This window comes from Cetorhinus maximus, chromosome 24 (genome assembly GCF_964194155.1).
Source record: "Cetorhinus maximus chromosome 24, sCetMax3.hap1.1, whole genome shotgun sequence".
Taxonomy (NCBI): domain Eukaryota; kingdom Metazoa; phylum Chordata; class Chondrichthyes; order Lamniformes; family Cetorhinidae; genus Cetorhinus; species Cetorhinus maximus.
The window spans coordinates 51,457,710-51,479,237 of NC_135902.1; the positions used below are offsets into that span (position 1 = coordinate 51,457,710).

Here is a 21,528-nt window from a genome sequence, read left to right on the forward strand (position 1 = left end):
CTTTGGGATGATCTGCAGTGGTGAAAGGCTTGCTTTCTGCCCGTGTAAACTGAGTTCCCACTGAACTGCCATCAAATTTGCAATGAGGAGAAGGCTTTGAAGAATTTCAGCCCTATTCAGACTTTGTGGAACTCCCCACTGAGGTAGGATAGTAGCCAGTTAACTTTTATCTGTATTAAAATCTAACTCTGACACTGAGGGCCTGGAATGGGAAAGTGTTGAATTCCCTAGCTGTGATATTTTAACAGTGGGATTGCAGGTGAATCCCAAAGTCACTTTTTTTTAATTCATTCATGAAATGTGTGTATCCCTGGCCAGGCCAGCATTTGTTGCCCATCTCTGTGTAGTGGAGGAGTCATGCTGGGCCTCTGCCAGCAGGCAGTGATAGTGATGGAGAGCAGTAGCTGTTCTATTCGTATTTGCCCTCATGCTATTTCTTTCCTTTTCTTCATCTATCCTAGTTCCCCATCCCACTGGCTCCTTGCAGAACCCATTAGCCTTGTGTTAGGTAGTATGTTCAGGATTCAGAATGTGCTCCTCCACTCCACACCTCCTACTGCCTGAGCTCTGGGATGTGTGTGTGTTCAGATGCACAGTGCCAAGGCGTGACTCCCATCTCATTGCACATGTCCATGTATCAACATTGGATCCCGGGTCGATGACTTTAAAGAGGTGGGAGGAAGACCGAGGGACTCTCAAAAGGAGAACTTGAACCAAGGAACTATTGCAACCTAAGGATCCAACAGCCTCTGAGGTTTGCAAATCCCTTCAAATGTGGACTACAAGCAAATCTTAACTAACTTTCTGGAAAAGGGATTGGAAAGTGTGTTAAAGACCAAAAATGTTGGAGTTACAAATACTGCCATTTAAATCAATTAACTTGATCCCTCATTTCATCCAGGCTGGTAGGGTAAAAGGTTCCCTACTTCATTAGCTCTGGAAATCAAACTCCACCAGTGGGATTGAGGCTAGGCCTTTGTAAAATAAAGGTTCAGGCTGGAGTTTAATCCCAGGATCAGTATTGGCTTGTTGACTAGCGGTATTCATTAACAGATACAATACATGGGGGGTACTTCCAACCTCTCTTGGAAATCTCTTTTGAGAGGGTAAGGTTGAGAGGAGAGCTGATGGAGGTGTTCAAAATCATGAGTGGTGTGGACAGATTAGATAAATTGTTCCCACTGGCCAAGTTCTTGACAAGAACCAGAAGTTAAATGTAAGGTAGTCGGCAGAAGAACCGAAGATGACAGGAGGAAACATTTTTTTACACAGTGAGTGGTTATGATCTGGAATGTGCTGCTTGAGTTTGTGGTGCAGGCAGATTCAACCTTGGCTTTCCAAAGGGAATTAGGTAAGCACCTGAAGGGGGAAAAAATTGCAGAGCTATGGGGAGTGGCGCTGGCTAAATTTCTCTTGCAAAGAGCTGGAACGGCCTCAAGGGCTAAATGGCTTCCTATACTGACTATTCCAAGATTCTATCTGGATCCTGCCCTCTCATCATTGTTCATTTGTTAAGCCCTGTAGTGCAGTAACTGAGACAGACTTGTTAAGCTTGCACTGAATGTATCGTCTGTCAGGGAGATGATGGAGACTTTTCTGGTTAGAGTCCAAATTCAGCCCTGCAGAATTTTTTTTTCGCATTTCAGAAGGTTTCAATAGAATCTGACACATATATAAACCTTTATCTAAAGAGTGCTAAACATTTAGATTAGATTCATATTCTATTTACGTAGACTAGTTTCAGTAAAAGCTATCTTTCCATTCCTGATTTTAATCACTCCACCATTGCCAGCATGCTTTCAGTTGCCTAGGGCCTAATCTCTGAAATTTCCTCCCTAAACTTCTCACCTTTTTACTTCCCTTTCTTGATTACGATTATGATTAAAACTTATCTCTTCCATCAATCTTTTGACCATCTGCATAACTGTGTCAAATTTTATTTGCCACCATTCCTGTGAGGGGCCTTGGGACATTTTAAGTTAAAGACGCTGTATAAATGAAAGTTGTTGAACTGCACTAAAATGGGGATCAATCAAGGTCTGTTTCAAAAATAAACTATTGAGGGGCGGTGATCTTTAGTGCTAGTTATAAACTGACAGATATCTGTATTGGGGGATGGAATACACTTCCACTTTCGGCACCCAGTATCAGCATTGAGCTCTCCCAATTTAGGTACAACAGTGCCTGATGTAGGGTAAGGCTTCCTCATCTCTCCTCACTAATGTTCTATCATTTCAACATGAGAAGATCACTTGCTGACCCACTGATTTTTTTTTTCCCCATACAAGCAGTCCATGTGACCTGAGAGAGACAGCTTGTGTTCAATTAATGCTCAAGGCGCCAGCCATGGCTCTGTGGGTAGCACTCTCGCTTCTGAGTCAGTGTTTGCTCATTCTAGTTCCACTCCAGACACTCCAGTAACACCCCCAGTGCAGTACTAAGAGTGCTGCACTGTCGTAGGTGCAGTCTTTTGGTTGCAATGTTGAAACGAAGGCCCCATTTTCCCTCTCGGGTAGACATGACAGATTCCAAGAGTAGGGAATTTCTTCCAGTGTCCTAGCCAATATTTATCGCTCAACCAACACCACTGAAAAAGCTATTCGGTCATTATCACGTTGCTGTTTGTGGGAGCTTGATGTGGCAAATTAGCTATCATATTTCTTACATTAGAACAGTGACTGCACTTCAGAAAGTATTTGACTAGCTGTGAAACATCTCCGGACATACTGAGGTTACGAAAGCTGCTGTGTAAATACAATTTCCTTCTTTCTTTCTGAGTGAGCTGATGGATCTTAATATGACATCCATCATTGAATTTGGCTGAACTATTTTCAGGAACATATTGAGACTTTCTTTTAAGGTTCAGTCAGTTGTTTTGCTTTCAGCCTTTCCAAAGCTGGAAAGTATCTGTCAGCCACCTCACACCCACCCATCCTCTTCCCCCGTAGGAACTGTTGAACTAAAACACCCAAAACTGCTTTCTCCTGGTTGTGATGAGTAAGGATGACTGAGGGAGGTGGTGATTTTATAAAAAAGTCCCCACTAGTCAGTGACTGTACTGCAGCCCAACAAGAGTAGTGATTTTGTAATTTAAATACCTCAACCACACAATTTGCCCAAATTCTGATTCGACTCATTTCTGTAACTAATCCTCTAGCTGAGAAAGTGACACACTCCTCACTTCTGCACTGCCTCCACTTACTTGTGGCTGCTGACTTCTCCAGAATTTGATTTATGGATCACAGACAATATGGTCTTCCTATTTTCATACCCACGTTTAAGTCATTCTACTCACTGCACAGACAGGCAAGCTGCAGGATTGTTGTGGTTGAAGGGGGAAGGTGAAAATGGTTGGGGAGAGGTGATAAGTGGATGGTGTTGGGGGAAGAATGGATGGGTGGAAGGTGTGAGTGTTGCTAGTCCTCAGTTTTTACGAAACAGGCTAGTCTCTGTATCCAGTTGAATTCTTGAGACCTAAGGGCAGACTGGGCCTTGGGTGTACTGACTGCTGGAGTTTATGGAACTGATTTTGATCCCTCTCGATCAGCATATCTTTTCACACTGCACTAATTTATGTCACAGAGGGGATAATGAACTGAGAAAGGTAACCAGTTAAATTAAATGCATGGAATCACCTCTTGACTTCCAGGATCTTTGGCCTGCCATTTTTCCTCTGTCATTCTGCCCATTGACCAAGGTGGGAGAAAAGCATTAGGGTATTTTAGTGGAGATACCTGCCACAGGCTCCTCACCTTGATTTCCCCCTGCCTGTCTACCTGGCTGGTGGTGGGTGTCAGGGACCAGCCATCAAACCCATTTCTCTCCTATTCAACCCTTGGCACCTGTTCGCCAGGATCACTTGCAGACAGGTGAGGTTGGGTCTAGGGTAATGACTCTAATGTTGTAAGTGTAATAGCATCTGGCAGAGACATCATCTCCCTCCAATTCTTTTCCTGTTGTAGGCCTTGGTTGGCCCTGAGTGACCTGTTTGTTACATTTGAGGACCTTGTAGCCCCATTAATGTCCCTTCGTGCCTCTTCTGGTGCTGCAGTGCTAGTCCTACTGCAACACCACTTCCATCTTAATGGGGTCACTGGCAGGTTCCCATGTGCTAACGAGATGGTGCTAGGAGAATGCCTTGAATTCAAATGGCCATCAACACAGGAAACCCCCAGCTGTGGTGGTGTTGGAGAGAGGACTCCACTTCCCCTCACCAGCCTTGAGTGTGAATTAAAGGAAATCAAACTCGATGACTGTCCTCTGGTGCAGCAAATAGTCACTCAAATGAAGCATTCAAAGTGGGATTAGATAATTTCCTTAATCAACAAAAATTGAGGAGACTTAGGATCATTTCGTAGGAAAGGGAACCATCAACAATGTCAGCTAGCTTGGAGGCCAAGAATGGAATTTGGATGATCAGCAGTTTAGTGGGAATGCATTTAATGGAGGAGGTGGGTGAATCCCAATGGATAAATTGAGCTCAGAGTGGGAATTAGGGAGAGACACGAGTAAAACTAGAGATTATTGTATTTTTTTTTAGCAAATCCTTTTGAAGTGACCGTTTTTGAACTGGAACGCTGCTGTTACAACTCCATAACAGCTTCAGCTCAGTTCAAATTGACGTCTGTTGTAGCCCTGTTTGCAGGCAGTTCACACCCGTATTCATGGTTGGTAACAGGGTTGCCCGGTTCTCATACAATCTGAAATCCAGATCATTACATTGTGGCTTCTAACACTTCACCAACATTGAGATTTCATCATTCAGATTTTTCCCAGTACACCAGGGTAGGATTTACAGCGAGAGTGCCTGAAAGTTTGTCCTAGATCTAACACTTTAGGTGGGCCCAGCAGGTTGCCAACGTGCTAATTTTCATTCCGATAATGCAGGACAGCAACAAAATTTACTGTCACTAGAATGTGTTGCTGTGCACACAGCGATCTTCATACATACCAATGATAACAACTTGTATTTATATAGGGCCCCTAACATAGAAAACTTGGCAAGGTGGTTCACAGGAGTGTCAACAGACAAAAATGGACACCACATTAAAGATGGAAACATTAATAGTGGTGTGTTACAGCTCACTCAGGGAATCAGAGTTGCTGTGACAACATGCACTTTTTGAATGTATGTTGTAGACTGGAGCTATGGATAGCGATGGCACAGGTTCCAAATTTCTTTCCATTACATGGCAGGCTCTTAATGCCTGCCATTTGTGCGTGTTGGAAGGATTTGCAGGTTACTACTCAACCTGTTTGGCCGCATTATGAATGCACCTTCCATGGCCATTAAGTCCTTGGTGGGGGGGGGGAACTCAAACCTGGAGCTTTAGGCTCAGAGGCAGAGACACTACCCACTCACCACAAAACCTCAAACAATAATAAAGGTGACCAAATATTGGTGAAAGATGTGGGTTTAAAGGAGCATCTTAAAAGAGGAGCGATGAGGCTTTGGAAGGGAATTCCAGAGCTCGGTCTAGACAGCTGAAGGCATGACTAGCGATGAAAGGACAAAGTTGGTTATGCGCAAGAGGCCAGATTTGGAGAGACACAGTGTTCTTAGTGGGTTATCAGGCAGGAGGAGCAGAGTTGGTAACAGAGATGGTGTAGGCAAGGCCATGGAAAGATTTGAATACAAGGATAAAAATTTTAAATCTGAGACATTGCTGGACTGAGATTCAATGTAGGCCAGTGAGTTCAGAGGGTGATGAGTGAATAGGATGCTGCAAGTTAGGATATGGCAGCCATTTTGGATGAGCTGAAGATATAAAGGGTAGAAGATGGCAAGCCAGCCAGGAGAGTTCCAATTTGGCAGTAACACAAGAGCGAGTGGATTATGTACAGCCACAAGGATCTTGAAAATTAAGGGAGAATTAGTGAGTAGCTAAAGCTGAATGCTGAAACCACCTTGGGCTTGATTTGAAACATACTTCTTGTTTTTATTTAAATTAGTTTTCGTTAGCCTTATGGGGGCATTTTGGTGAACGGAAATTTTCTTTGTAGATCTATTTTTTTTTTGCTCTAAGTGTTTTATTAGGTTTAGAGGATGGGTGTTGGGAGGGGGCAGGAGGATTTTCTGGTTTGATGGGTTGAAGACATTACCCGTATCCAATGTTCTAAGTGCTCAAACCAAAGAGAAGACAAAATAAAGTTTTTTATGAAAAAAGAGCTGTCAGTTGTTAAGAAGCCAAGGTGCTGTGGACATGTTCTCTGCAGCTGGTGGCACAGTGACTCGGTTGGTTTTAGTGAGTAAACACACTTCTTGTCATACAGTTGAGACATATGCATCAGTGAAGTGCCTTTGGCTCACAGTCTGTGCTTCAGATGAGACACTCAGAGACCCTGTCAGCCTGTATGTGTGGATGTAAAAGATGCAAAGGATGACACTGACATTATTTGAAGATGAGCAGGGGAGTTCTCCCTGGTGTTCTGTCCAATACTTATACTTCAACCAATAACACAACATCAGATTGATCTAGAAATTCAGGCGAAGCCTTTTTTGGGCCTGTAGGCAGCTTGGGGAGCAGTCGTTTGAGCTTACTATCTGCCACATTTGCAGGTGAGGATGGCTGTTTAATGCCTGAATAACAGGATTGTGTGGAAATTTCTAAGACATTGTTTTTAGTGGGTGACATGGATTGTGCATTTACTATCTTGGAACATAATAATGCTTAATCTATCTCCCTACATCAGCTTTTTCCTTGCTGACTCTTACCAGCGGTCTGATTTGTCATAAAGTACAGCACCAAGACCCAATAAAGGAGTGTTAACAATCACATTCTTTTTTCCAGAATATAAAAATGTGATAAAACATGGCAACAGCTCATAGTTTATTTTTAAAACATTCTGATGCTGATTAGTATTAGGACTGCGAACTTTATTTTCCATTCAACTGTTTTTAAGCACCGCCCACCCCCACCCCCACACCATTTAATTTTCTACCCTCCTCTCCTGGTAGTGTGATGCTGCACATGCACCAACCACCCTGTGTTATCTATCTCATCATATCCTAGTCTTATATGTTTAAATAGATAGCGATGGCGTGTTGAGTATTTTATTTGTGTTTTCATTCATGTAATATGGACGTCAGAGGCATGACCAGCATTGATTGTCCATCCCTCGTTGCCTAAGGAGGCACTTCAGAGGGCAGTTAAGAGTCAACAGGTTAAATAATTCAGTTGTGCAGCCACGCTAGAGGCAGCATTTTAGAGGCTTTGAGTCACTTTCTAGGGTGACTAACACAACAGTGGTTTACAGCCCGACCCATGCAGCAAGGCCTGTTTAAAACAGTGCCCAGGCAGGCACCCAAGTGTGTGCCACATGCCTGTAAAGCAGGACTATCCTTGTGTCACAGCTGTGATGCCAAGATCCTGAGTTTGGACAACGTTAGGCCTAGCAATGAATTTGCCTGTCACACTGCAAAGAATAGGCAAGACACGGCAAGATATGCCCTGCACTATTATCTCTCAAAGGGCCAGGTGCTCGAATTGCAAGTAATGCCATTTTTGACAACTTTATTTAAAGTATCTGAAAGTATTCTATGGTGTTTCTGGAGGTCTTTTGTATTGAGTATCTGGATTTGCTGCAGAGTATTGCTGCATCCTCACAAGGAGGACAGAGGCGGAGGTGACTTGTGCACACACAGGCTACAACAGGTAGTGGGGGCAGAAGTGGCGGTCTCTCTGCATCTGCTGCATGGAGCAAGTGCTAAGAGGGGGAAAGCTCTGCAGAATGCCCTCTGCCAACTTGGAGATGGACTCCTCCATGCAGGAGACAGTCTGGCAGGCTAACTGATGTATCCAGCACCAGGGTGGACACCTATCAGCACTTTCCTATATGATGCCTCATCAAGGTCCTCATCAGCAGAATTTGTCTGTGAACTCACCCTTTGGAGGGCTAACAAACAAACCATCCTTTACTCCTGGTCTACAAGCAGTCCACTCATATCCAGATGACTCACCACATGCTGATTCCAACTCTACATTTGCTTCCAAGGTATGTGCAGTGACAATATCTGAACTGACGGCTGTGAGTGTCAGATCAAGTACCGAGGCCTCTTCAACAATGCTGTGCTGTTTATCTCTTTTCCTCCTGGGGCTCTGGTGGCTGAGCAGACAGCAGTTCTAGGTTCTGAAAACAGGAACTCAAAAGGAAAGCTGGTGTAAGGGAAGGGGGATGGGGTAGGAAACACAAGGTCATGGTCATACTTTCCACAGTTTGCTCATTATGGTAGCATGGCGACCATGTCCTGAGAGTGGAGAAAGGGCACAAGGCAGGAAAGTCCCGATATTCTCAATGTTCTCAGTGACACTAAATGCAGCAGTCCCCATGATGTAGACAAATTCCTCCTCCTCAGATTCAGGCTTCTTATCCTTCCACCCCAGCTCCCAGTGTCAAGCTCAGCTTGATGCCGAATATATCTCCCTATCTACTGCCCTATCACGTAGTCCGGCTTGTTGCAGAATAAATTTCCTCCACACTCTTGAAACACATTGCCTTCTGATTACAATTGTGTGAAATTTACCACTGTTTGCATCCTCTGGCCTGTTGACTGTACATGGGTGTGCCACAACTCATTTAATTTCAAACAGGCACAATGTGATACATGGCCTCCATTCCTGAAGTATAATTCTATGTCAGATCTTTATTCACTCAGTTCAGAAAACAGATACAACAATTTGTTCCTTGCTACGCCACTCATCTTTTTAATACGGTGGGAAGGATAGTCAACATGAAAAGGGTCTAAAAATAAAAGTTGTTGGGCAGAAGTGAGCCAAGGTGTTGCTGTAGAACATTGTTCTATTAAGGGCATCTGTGGTTACTTCCTGTAAACAGTGCAGATTTTAAAGTGACGGCGCTGTCATCCTTCACTGGCTGATTTATCCATTGTGAAACGACAGTTGCTCTTCACAGCCTTCAATGTCGTGGTTCTTTTATGAACTCAGAATGCAGAGGATAAGTTCACATCAAACCATGGCAGTTCAAAGATTTCAAATCATTTTTAAATCTGGAAATAAGATGGTGTAAAACAGTGCCTACAAAGCTGTCGGACTGTTGTAAGAACCCAACGGAAGTACTTTAGGGAAGGAAACCTGCTGGAGGTGTGAAACTTAAGACAAAGTCTACAACACAGGAGGCCGTTCAGCCCATCATCTGTGTCTGCACATTATTAGAGCAATCCAAAACTTGCTACAAGTTATGACACCACTGTTTGTTGGAGGATGACACTTAACAGCAAGCATTTTTTTGAATTTTAATTATGTAAATCTAGTAAGAGACCTGATATTAAGCAGTTCTTTTGAGTATAAAAGTGTTCTATTTTAAATAAGTAGACAATGAAGGATAGAACAGAAGTGTAACATTTATACCTATAAGCATTTTAGTCACGTTACAAACATGCATCTCCAAATCCAACAACCACAGCAAATGCCCACCTGAATGCAACTAAACACTCAATTGATACACATTGAACGTAGTGAGTCTTTGAAATATGTTCCCGATGGTTGGAGCGTTCAAGAGGTAGCTGAACTGGGTCTTGACTAGAAGAGCTCATGCGGGAAATACCCAATTGTCTCCATTATGTCAGAACAGTAGTATCACCAAAGGCAGCCATAAGTGCCATCAAAGGTAACAGCTGGTCCATGTAATCTTCTGGACTGGTTTTGATGACCTGAGGGGATCTGACAGGGTTTTCCTTTATTGACTCTTTTTTTACTGTTATTTTCAGGGAGAGTGCAGTTCATAAAACAGTCACAAAAGTATAATGATTTTCATATTTTCTGGTTTATTGTACAGTAGGTTTATGGGTGAGATTATAGTTGGGTCTGTCTGTGTAATTTAATTACATTTGGAGTCAGGTAGACTGCAAGTTTGGGATTATCAAAAGAAGTTAGGTGTAGAAATCTGCTTGAAATGCTAGTGAGTAAACTAGCTGGTTTAGCATGTAAGGTGTGAAGGGAATTTGCATTTTTAGATAAAGGGATTGTTTGAATTTCAAAGGGATGTTAGTCTGTTTACAACTAGCCAGATAAGCAAGGATAAGGAGTGTTTGTTTATTTTTCCCAGAGATTACTGACAATATTGGCAACATGAAAGTTTTTATATTATGAGAAAGATACAGTTTAAGACATGGAACAATAGAATTTACATATTAAAGAGAGAGAAACATATATAAAGGAGAATGAAAAATCTTACATGGCCCTCTCCTCACAACCTAACAGGAGTATGCGAAACAGCCCTTAAGAAGCCTCCAGCCATTTGTGCATAAGTCGGCTGTATCCCGTAACTGAATTTGGAGAAAAACCATTTGGAATTCCACTGTCAAGTGGGGTACTGTGTTAACTTGCTGGTTTTATTTTAAATCTAAAATCTATTTTGGATGGTTGCCTTAAAGGGGATGTGTAACTGGGAGTCAGGTTAATTAGGACTTTTACAAGTTGTTATAGTAGTAATTTGTAGTCTTGTGTGTTTGAAATCTTTTATTTTGTTAAAAATTAAATTAGAATATTTATTAAGATCTCTAAAGGGCTTGGTGGACTCATTACTTCTGAATTCAGTGCACACATCTCACAACAAATACAAATTGCAAAACCGTTGTGATAGCAAGACCAAGTTTCTCTTGTGGATTTGGTCCACCTGGCGCACAACACCTGCCATGTCATAACAAGCATACAGTATCCTTGCCTTTATTAATAGGAGCATAGAGTACAAGAGCAAGGAGGTTATGTTGACCTTGTATAAAACACTAATTCAGTCTAAGCTAGAGTAATGCGTCCAGTTCTGGGCACTGCACATTGAAGATGCGAAGTCATTGGCAAGAGTGCAGAAAAGATTCATGAGAATGGTTGCAGGGATGAAGAGCTTCAGTTATGTAGATTGAAGAAGTGAAGACAACTTTCCTTGGAGAAAAGGCTGAGAGGAGATTTGATAGAGGTATTCAAAATCATGGAGGCACAGATTTAAAGTAACTTGCAAAAGAAGCAAGAGCAACAGCGAGTCGTTAAGGCCTGGGATGCACTGCCTGAGAGTGTGATGGAGGCAGATTCAATCGAAACATTCAAAGGGGAATTAGATTATTCCACTTCAGATAACAAGGTGCAAGATTAGGGGGAGAATGGCACTAAGGGAATTGCTCATTGGCGAGCCCATGTAGACACGATGGGCTGAATGGCCTCTATTTGCCCTGTAACAATTCTGAGCTACATGGCTGGGAAGTGTGGAGGCCTGATTCTCCTGCCATCACTGGCGGCGGGGATGGGGGTAAATGTTGCATTTAAATAGATTATGTCTCGTGTTGGAAAGATTCGAGTCACCTAAACAAGCTGCGGTTTCCTAAGCCTGATAAGTCGTTCGCTTCGCTGCTGCGGCGGTTACTAAGTAGGTCACCTTACATCTGATAAGACGCCCATTTCTCTCAAGACTTTCCAGCGAAACAGGAAACGTTAGCGGCCAACCATCCTCCTCCTCTCTACATAGGTAGTAGCGGGTTTACAACTGACTTATTTCCCATTCGGGGCGGTTTCAGTGCTGACAGCTGCTCGGTGCTCGGCGGCTGCGGGAATTGTGTGTCGGTGGGGAAGGTTGTCCTGAGGCGAGATGCCGGTCAGATTCAGCGACATGGGTAACCTGACCTCCCCGAAGGCCGTGGTCCGGCTGCTGGAGATGCTCTTCGCCTGCGCGGCCTTCAGCCTGGCGGCGGCCGGGGCCACCCGGAGCGGGCCCTTCGCCACCTTCGCCATGTTCACCTGGTGCTTCTCCTTCGCCGCCACCCTGCTCATCTTCCTGGTGGAGTTCACCCAGTTCCACAGCCTCCTCGCCCTCTCCTGGAAGAACCTGCCCGTCACCCTGGCCGCCTTCGCCGCTTTCATGAACCTGGCCGCCTCCGTCACCTACCCGCTGCTGGTGGTGAGCGAGGCCGGACCGGCTCAGGCGACCGCCGCCACCCCGCCTGAGGCCCAGGCCCAGGCCCAGGCCCGGAGCGACCTCCTCTTGCCTATCGCCGCCACCACCGCCTCCTGCCTGACTTGCCTGGCCTACTCGGCCGAGCTCCTCATCACCAAGGTCGAGGGGAAAGGCGGTTACATGGCCACCTGGCCCGGCCTGCTGAAGGTGCTGGAAGTTTTCGTCGCCTGCGTCCTCTTCGTTGCCCTGGCGACCGCGGCCGACCCAGAATTCACCGGCTTCCGGTGGTGCGCGGGCGCGCTCTGCGCCTGCGCCCTGATGTCGCTGGTCGTCATAGTGATGATGGTGGGGGAGTGTCGGGCCTGCTGCCCGCTGCCCCTTGGCCGCCTCCTGCTGGCCTTCAGCACCCTGGCCTCCCTGCTGCATGTGGCTGTGCTGCTGGCTTGGGCTCTCCACCTCAGCCGCCAAACTGACTGGCTGGCCGAGTGCCCGCGGATGGACTGCCGGCGGAACCAGCTGCTCATGTCCACCTTTCTGATCGCCCTGAACCTCCTGGCCTATGTGACTGATTTCATTTACTCCATCAAACTGAACTGCTCCAGGAGCTGACATTCTGCCCACAGAGCAGACCTGTGCAATGAGCTGGGGGTGAGATGGTTTTTTCCTTTTCTCTCATTTATATTGTTCGGCTGCTGTGGCAATCTTTCTTTTCTCTCTCCATTTACATGACTGTCTGGAGCATTCATTACTTCCAGCCTTCCCTTAATCCATTCACACTAATGGCATAGCCACAACTCTTATGTCTAAATGAGTTATACAGCCACAGTTACTATTATACCCAGGCTTATTAAATACATGTGTTATATAAAATATAACGTACACATTATTGAAGACACTCACACCTATAATACTATACAGTATATTTTACACTTATTCTGCGGCCAAATGAGTTATACATCCACAACTATTATGCTTATTAAATTAAAACATTTATTGCCTTAAAGTTACAATGCAAACATTATTGAAAAACATGGTCAAAGTGGCACAAAAGGAAGCCCTTCAACCCATTGAGTCCATGCCGGTTCTCCGTAGAGCAATCCAGTCAGACCCATTCCCCCACTCTATCCCTGTAGCCCTGCAAGTTTATTTCCCTCGTGTCCATCCAAAATCCTTTTGAAATTCCTTTTGGGGACAACTTTTCTTTGCCTACCTTATCTAAACCTGACATGACATCTTGTATGCCTCTATCAAATCTCTCCTCAATTTGTTTTCTTCAAGGAGAACAATCCCAACTTCAACTTGCCTTTATTTTGGCACCCAGATTAATTATGTATTAACAGGCGTTATACACCTGCGTTTATTATATAGTAACATTTATTACCTGCACTTCATTTTAAAATATAAGCATATTTAATATACCTACAAAATGTTATACATTCTTAATTATTGTGCATCAAATATGTTACATATCTGTGTTTGTGGTATAGCAGAGTTTATAATTAATAGTCAAATAACATGACCACTACACTATTGTACCCACTGTCCAGCTAGTAAAGCTGAAAGAGGTTACATAGATCACGGTGGGGGCGGGGTCGGGAGCGTTGGCTGCAGAGGCCATGAAGGCATTTCAACCCAAGGATGAGAACTTTAAATCATACAATTATACAGCATAGAATGATGCCATTTGGCCCATCGTGCCTGTGCTGATTGTTTGGCAGAGCTATTCAGTTAATCCTATTTCCTCCCCCCACCTTTCCCCACAGCCTGAAATTTTTTCCCCCTTATGTATTTATTAAATGCTCCTCAGAATTGTTTCTACTTCCAACATCCTTTCCTGCAATGCATTCCTGAACATAACTTGGTTTCTTTAAAAAAAAGTTTCTTCCTGTTGCCTCTGTTTTTTTGCCTTAATTCTGTGCCCTCTGGTTACCAACGCTTCTGCCACTGAAAACAGTTTCTCCTCATTTACTCTTATCAAAAACCTTCATGATTTTGAACACCTCTATCAAATCTCCTCTTAAACTTCTCTGTTCTAAAGAGAACAATTCCAGCTACTTCAGTCTATCCACATGACTGAGTCTTTCATACCTGGTATAGATCTGGTCATTCTCTTCTGCACCTTCTCTAAGGCTTTGAAATGCTTCCTATGCCCGGAATTGAATAAAATAGTCCAATTGAAGCCTAACCAATGTTGTTTTTTAAAGGTTTAGTATAACTTCCTTACTTTTGTACTCTCTGCCTCTATTGATAAAACCAAAGATCCCATATGCTTTTTTAACAGCCTTCTCAACTTGTCCTGCAACTTTCAAAGATGTGTATACATACACCCCAGGGTCCCTCTGTTCCTATATTCCCTTTAAAATTGTAAAGTTTTGTTTATATTGCCTTTCTTCTTCTGCTTATCAAAATGGATCACTTCACAGTCCTGTGTTAAATTTCATTTATGTTTCTGCCCATTTTATCAGTTTGTCAATGTTCTCCTGTAGTCTGTTATAATCCCCCTCATTGTTTACTACATTTCCCGAGTTCTCTGTCATCAGCAGACTTTGGAAGTATGCCCTGTGTGCTGGGACATTTAATATACGTCAAAAAGCATAGTCCTAATACTGACTGATGAGGAATGTAACTGTACACTTCTCTCTGTCTGCAAAACAATCGTTCAACACATTGTTTTCTGTCCCTTAACCAATCGTATCCATGCTGCCACTGTTTCTTTAATCCCATGAGCTTTATTCTCACCAACATATTTATTATGTGGTACTCTGTCAAATACCTTTTGAAAATCCATATACACAACCTCACTACCTTTTCTGTTACTTCATCAAATAACTCAAACAAGTTAGTCAAACACAATCTGCCGTTAGCAAATCCATCCTGACTTTTTAATTAGCTTATCTTTTTTTCCAAATGCCAATAAATTTTGTCCTAGACTATCTTTAAATGTTTTCCCATCATTGGCATTAGGTTTATCCCTCAGTTTTCAAACCTCAAGTCCTCTTTCACCACTCCTGTATTGAAGGATGATTGGAAGATTGTGGGCTAAGCCTTCAGCATTTCCACCTTTGTACTTCTCTCAGTAATGTAGGATGCATCCCACCTGGACTGGGTGACTTTTCCACTTTCTGCCATCCTTTTAATTACTGTATCTCTTGATAAATGTTTGGCCTATCCAATTATCAGTTCCTCCTTTACTGCTATATATACCATCTTCTCTGGTGAAAACAGATGCAAAGTACTCACTTAGTACCATAGCCATGTCCTCTGCCTCTGCAAAAATATCTTTCTTTTGACCCTAGTCAGACCTTTCATTCTTTGACTGCTATTTTACGATTTATATGTTTCTAAAATACTTTTTGATTCCCTTTTATATTAGTACTAATCTTTTCTCATGCACCCTCTGCCCTTGCATCATTAAAAAAAAAATTCTCCTGCACTCTCTGTGTTCTGCCTAGTTTTCAATTGCATTCTGTACGTGATGTTTCTCAACTCTTTTGCTGTTTCATATTAATCTCTCTTACTGCCTATTTTCACGTTCATACCGTCACCTGGCTTCACCACTTTCTCAGCTCGTCCTCTGCTAGAACCCTCATGCATGCTTTTGTTATTCTAGACCTGAAGATATTACGATCAATGTTCTCCATATGGTCCCCAACTGAAATATGTGCCACTTTCCCCACTTCATTCCCCGGAACTAGATGTAGCACAGCATCCTTCCTCGTTATGCTGGAAACACACTGATTGTACTTTTGTGCACATTTCTGAAATTCTTCCCCCTGGTCATTACACTGCTTCTATTCCAGCAGTAAATATTAAGATACTGTAATTGAAGTTCCCATTATCACCACTCTGTAGTTCTTGCATCTTTATATTATTTATCTGAAAAATTGCTCCTCTATTTCCTTCCCACTGTTTTGTGGCTTATAGTTTACACTTGTTACAGACCCACAGTCACTATACACCTCCAGTTACCACTGACCTCTGATTAGAACACACTTGTGAACAGTTCTGGGTACCACACCTTAGGAAGGATATATTGGCCTTTGAGTGAGTGTAGCATAGATTTACCAGAATGAAGACTCCAAGGGTTAAATTACAAGGAGAGATTACACAATCTAATGTTGTATTCCCTGGAATTTAGAAGGGTGATTTGCTCAAAGATACTAAAGGAACCAGGGTGGATAAAGAAAAACATTTTCTGTTGGCTGGGGAGTTTAAGGTGAGGGTTTAAAAACTAGCAGATCTTTCAGTAGTGAAATTGGGGAAACACTTCTACACTCAAAGGTTGACTGAAATTTAGAACTATCTTCTGCAAATGACAATTAATGCTAAATCAGTTAATTTTAAAATCTGAACTTGATAGATTTTCGTTAACCAAAGATGTTAAGGGATATGGGACGAAGGTAGGTATAATGGAGTTATGTCGGAGATCACCCACTATCTGATTGAATCAGGGAACAGACTCAGGGAGCTAAATGGCTTCTTCCTGTTCCAATGTTCCTGAGCAGTACCTAGATGTTTAAAGTTTTTTTCTTGTTTGATTGGAACCAATATTCCCTCTAATTTTTCTTTTTGTGCATGCTGTTCATTGCACTCCAACAACACCATCTCCCACACTGACCAACAGCAGATTGAAGTCCACACATTTCCCACCCCCAACCATCACTTTGATGACAGCCTTCTCACCAGCAGAACAATTACCACATTCACTGAGCATTGTTTTGGTAAGCAGGACCCAGCAACCTCACTTGAAAACTCCCCGTCCTCACTGAGCATCACATAGTAGATTGCAGCCTCCCTTCTTCCCACTTCTTCTCCTCTCCCTCCTCATCTCTTTCTCCCTCACCCCTCCCCACTGCTGTCCATCAACTTTCTGCGGGTAAGGTTGGTTGTAAAATGCTGTCAAAGTTGGGCATTAGTCATCATCAAGAATGTGGGATAAAGCAGGAATTGCTATGTATGTAAACTAAGGTCAACCACAACCTCATTGGAATGCTGAGAGAATAAAGAGAGGACTGGATCTTGGCTAAACTCTGGGACAGTGAGTGCTTCACAGACATCATTAACTGTCAAGGCAGCTTTGTCTCCAATGTAAAAACATGCCCCTTTGTGCTTCTAAAACTCCACCTGACAACTGTCTTAGCCAAAACAAATGATGTAAGCAGGTGGTCAGTAGATCAAAACCTGAGCAAACAAGGACATTGTGGACGTAGTGTTTCATTAATTGGATAATGTGGTCTAATGTGGTTTTGGTTGGTTAGTGATTGGTTTAATGAAACTTGATTGTTTTTGAATGATGATAAAGATATAAGACTCAATTGTAGCCTTAAACTGCTGCTCAACTAAACACTCATAACATAAATAAAATCAAACCGTTTAACAGAGTCCAAAAGGACTCAAAGTTATTTTCTTGCATGGCCCTCCCATCTGCTTCCTTTTCACTTTCCCCTTCTTGATCCAATTCAATTATCTCCCCACTCTCTAACCCTGACTAACTTGAATGCTACACTTGGCTTTGATTCTCTACGCATTAACACAGGATGTCACCTTGTATATTTGCCCATGTGTCCCAGGCCATGGATAGAGAGTTAAAGGGGGTTAGTCCTGTCTAATGTCTCCCTTCATGTGTTTCAGGTGCTTACTCTGATGGCATTGCCTGCTTGTCAGATGGTTCGATGGATGATTCCAGAATGCAGGTGGTCTCCCTGCTCCCTGATTCCCATGAATGTGGGATCTCAGATCTAGACAGTCTCCATCATTCTCTGCCACTGAATCTTGGGATTCAGACAAGACTGGCTTCTCAAGCGAAGAGTTGATGACTGGTTAGAAAGTGGATGAGTTGCCTGTGTGGAACCCACAGATGTCGGACCCTGCATCGTCTGAGGAAGATGTTTACCTAGCGAGTGCCAAAGAAAATTTTGAACCCTATTTGTTTAAACTGTATCAGCTGTGGTGCAAGAGGTAGTTGTCACAGTATCTGTATAAAATGATTGTGGTCTCTAGATCAAATGTCCCTGTTTGGATGGTGTGATAAATCACAGTTAATCAGAATTGACCAGGTCAATGGGCAGGATCTGTGCCTTCCTCACAATGGGCAAGGTGAGTGTCAATCTCTGTCTCCACTGGGTGTCATATCTTGACCCTTGACTTTTGGCACTCTTCATTGCCCTGGTAATATATTTTATGTTATATATTTTATGTATATTGTATATATAAAGGTGTCTTGCCTTACACAGAAATGGTTGAGCTGAGCCCAAGATCAACCTATTTTGTAAAATTTCCCTTTGCCTAAGCTGTAAACTATGAACTTCTTAAAACATGTGGTGTATCCCTGTCTCTGTTTGGTTGTTCCTTTTTTTTTTAAGTTTTATTTTATTTTATTATCTTTTATTTTACTTACCACCCACAGTCAGTGCTTGTTTATAACAAAGATTACTTCTTATGTGGGCAAGTGTTTTGTTAACATAGGTACAGCGATTTCATCAGTTGTAAAACTAGCCACTTGTCTAACCGGTCAGCCTCTTGACTGGTCTGATTGGACTCTACAGTCATCAGTGATGAAAGAGGGTGCTGTGATTAGCACCTTCAGAAACATGTCAGCTGCAAAGTACTAAAATCATGGACTTGCACTCAATGTAAGCATCTCCTCTACAGTCGGGTCTAAGAGAGTCTGTTAATATTCTGGGGACAGTACCATTGCACTCATGTTACTGGATTAGTCATCTAGAGAACCTGAGTCAAAATCCCACCAAGGTAGTTTGAGAATTTAACTTCAATTTTTAAAAATATTAACCTGGGAATAATAAGTAACCATGAAACTGTCAAATTGTAAATAACCAACCAGTTCATTAATCCCTTAAGGGAAGGAAATCTGCATCCTTGCCCGGCCTATATGATTCCAGTGACCACACCACTGTGGTTGACTCTTAACTGCCCTCAGGAGTGACCTAATGAACCACTCGGCTATATCAAAGCATTACAAACATTGTGGGAACATATTCACTACACAGACTGTAGTAGTTCAAGATGGAAGCTTACCATTGTCTTCTCAAGGGCAGTAAAGGCTGGCCATGCCAATAATACCCACGTCCCGAGAATTACTTAACTCTACAATTATCCTGCAAATGGGAAAACTCTGCACTGATCCTTCTGTCACCCAACCTTCCAGCCACCCTGCTTTTCTTAACTTGAAACAAAAGGAAGCAGCAGAGTTCAATCTGATCTGAAACAATCAACAGTATTTATTACAGTCAATGAAGTATAGGAATTTGGGTTTAAAACGTTTGTGTTGAAAACGCTCTGAATTTAATGAGGGAATAATAAAAGGTGGAGAATAAATTTAAATCTCAGCATTCACTTTGAGAACAGGTGAATCAGTGAGGGGATGTGCAGTGTAGTGTACCATGTGTCATAAGTCACCACCTGGTTAAAAACACCGATTAGAGAGAACCTGGAAGCAGATACATTGCATTGAATGGTATCGATGTGGCTCAATGGTAGCACTCATGCCTTTAAGTCTGAAGGGCGTGGGTTCCAGTCTGTCTGCAGCACAATCCAGCCTGATGCTCACCGTGTTGTACTGAGGGAATGCTGGACCATCGGGTGTCAGATGCTTTATTAAACTGAGGTCCACCTCAAGTGGACATAAAAGATCTCTCAGCACTATTTCAAAGAATTTTAAGGAGATTAAAAAAAATGTATTTCATCTTTTTAAAATCTTCAATAATTAAAATCTGAAGCAGCGAGATTCAATACCAATAAAAGTAAATTTTTAGTGGCAGAGAGGTTATTTGGAAGTAATTAAGACTTAGCACTTACCATTAAAAATTCAGTTACACTCGAATGCATCAGCCCTCCTTTGGCATATTTAGTGTCTATCTAGTGCAGCTCCTCTTCCTTCCATGTATTTGTATTTATGTTTTATTCAGTCACAGGAGGTGGGCTTCGCTGGCTGGGCCAGCATTTATTGCCCATTCTTAATTGCCCTTGAGAAGGTGGTGGTGAGCTGCCTCCTTGAACCGCTGTAGTCCATGTGGTGTAGGTGCACCTACAGTGCTGTTGGGAGGGGAGTTCCAGGATTTTGGCCCAGCAACAGTGAAGGAACAGTGATATATTTCTAAGTCAGGATGGTGAGTGACTTGGAGGGGAACTTCCAGGTGGTGGTGTTCCCATCTATCTGCTGCCCTTGACCTAGATGATAGTGGTTGTGGGTTTGGAAGGTGCTGTTGAAGGAGCCTTGGTAGATATAAGGAGTCTCTTATAGAAGGTACACATTGCTGCTACTGTGCTTCGGTGGTGGAGGGAATGAGGGAGTGAATGTTTGTGAAAGTGGTGCCAATCAAGCAGGCTGCTTTGTTCTGGACGGTGTTGAGCTTCTTGAGTGTTGTGGGAGCTGCACTCATCCAGGCAAGTGGGGAGTATTCCATCACACTCATGACTTGCGCCTTGTAGATGGTGGAAAGGCTTTGGGGAATCTGGAGGTGGGTTACTCGCCACACGATTCCTGGCCTCTGACCTGCTCTTGTAACCACAGTATCTATATGGCTAGTCTAGTTCAGTTTTTGGTTAATAGTAACCCCCAGGATGTTGATAGTGGGGGATTCAGTGATGGTAATGCCATTGAACGTCAAGGGGTGATGGTTGGATTCTCTCTTGTTGGAGATGGTCATTGCCTGATACTCGTGTGGCGCGAATGTTACCTGCCGCTTGTCAGCACAAGCCTGGATATTGTCCAGGTCTTGCTGCATTTGGACATGGGTTGCTTCAGTATCTGAGGAGTTGATAATGGTGCTGAACATTGTGCAATCATCAGCGAACATCCCCACTTCTGACCTTATGATGGAAGGAAGGTCATTGATGAAGCAGCTGAAGATAGTTGGGCCGAGGACACTACCCTGAGGAACTCCTGTGATGATGTCTGGAGCTGAGATGACTGACCTCCAACAACCACAACCATCTTCCTTTGTGCTAGGTATGACTCCAACCAGCGGAGAGTTTTCCCCCTGATTCCCATTGACTCCAATTGTGCTGGGGCTCCTTGATGCTACACTCGGTCAAACGCTGCCTTGATGTCAAGGGCAGTCATTCTCTCCTCACCTCGGGAGTTCAGCTTTTGTCCATGTTTGAACCAAGGCTGTAATGAGGTCAGGAGCTGAGTGGCCCTGGCGAAACCCAAACTGGGTGTCAGTGAACAGGTTATTGCTAAGCAAGTGCCGCTTGATAGCACTGTTGATGATCCCTACCATTATTTTACTGATGTTGGAGAGTAGATTGATGGGGCAGTAATTGGCCGGGTTGGATTTTTCCTGCTTTTTGTGTACAGGACATACCTGGGCAATTTTCCACACAACTGGGTGGATGCTGGCTCTCTCAGTGAGGTAATGGTGTATTGAAGTTTGTGAAGGAGCAGGGCAACTTGAACAGAACTTCCTGATTTGTTTTCATTCATTCATGTGTTGTGGCTGTTGGTAAGGTTTTTGTTGCCCATCTCAAATTGCCCTTGAGAAGTGGTGGTGAGCTGCTTTCTGGACAACTGACTGGCTCCAGAGGGCAGTTAAGAGTCAACCACATTTCTGGGGGCTGGGAGTCACATACAGGCAAGGCTGGGTGAGGATAGCAGCTGAACCTGAT

At 43.2% G+C, this 21,528-nt stretch overlaps 1 protein-coding gene across 1 annotated transcript; it reads left to right on the top strand.

Annotated features, from left to right (window-relative positions):
• The first annotated feature begins 11,497 nt into the window (after positions 1–11,497).
• On the top strand, positions 11,498–18,224 carry LOC144667597 (myeloid-associated differentiation marker homolog). Its single transcript, XM_078529035.1, has 2 exons — positions 11,498–12,549; positions 17,533–18,224. The coding sequence occupies exon 1, from the start codon at positions 11,596–11,598 to the stop codon at positions 12,508–12,510; it is 915 nt and encodes a 304-aa protein (XP_078385161.1). The 5' UTR covers positions 11,498–11,595; the 3' UTR covers positions 12,511–12,549; positions 17,533–18,224.
• The last annotated feature ends 3,304 nt before the right edge of the window (positions 18,225–21,528 follow it).

Excerpts from the sequence above, each read along its gene's own strand:
- LOC144667597 (XM_078529035.1), top strand. The coding sequence starts at position 11,596 with ATGCCGGTCAGATTCAGCGACATGGGTAACCTGACCTCCCCGAAGGCC.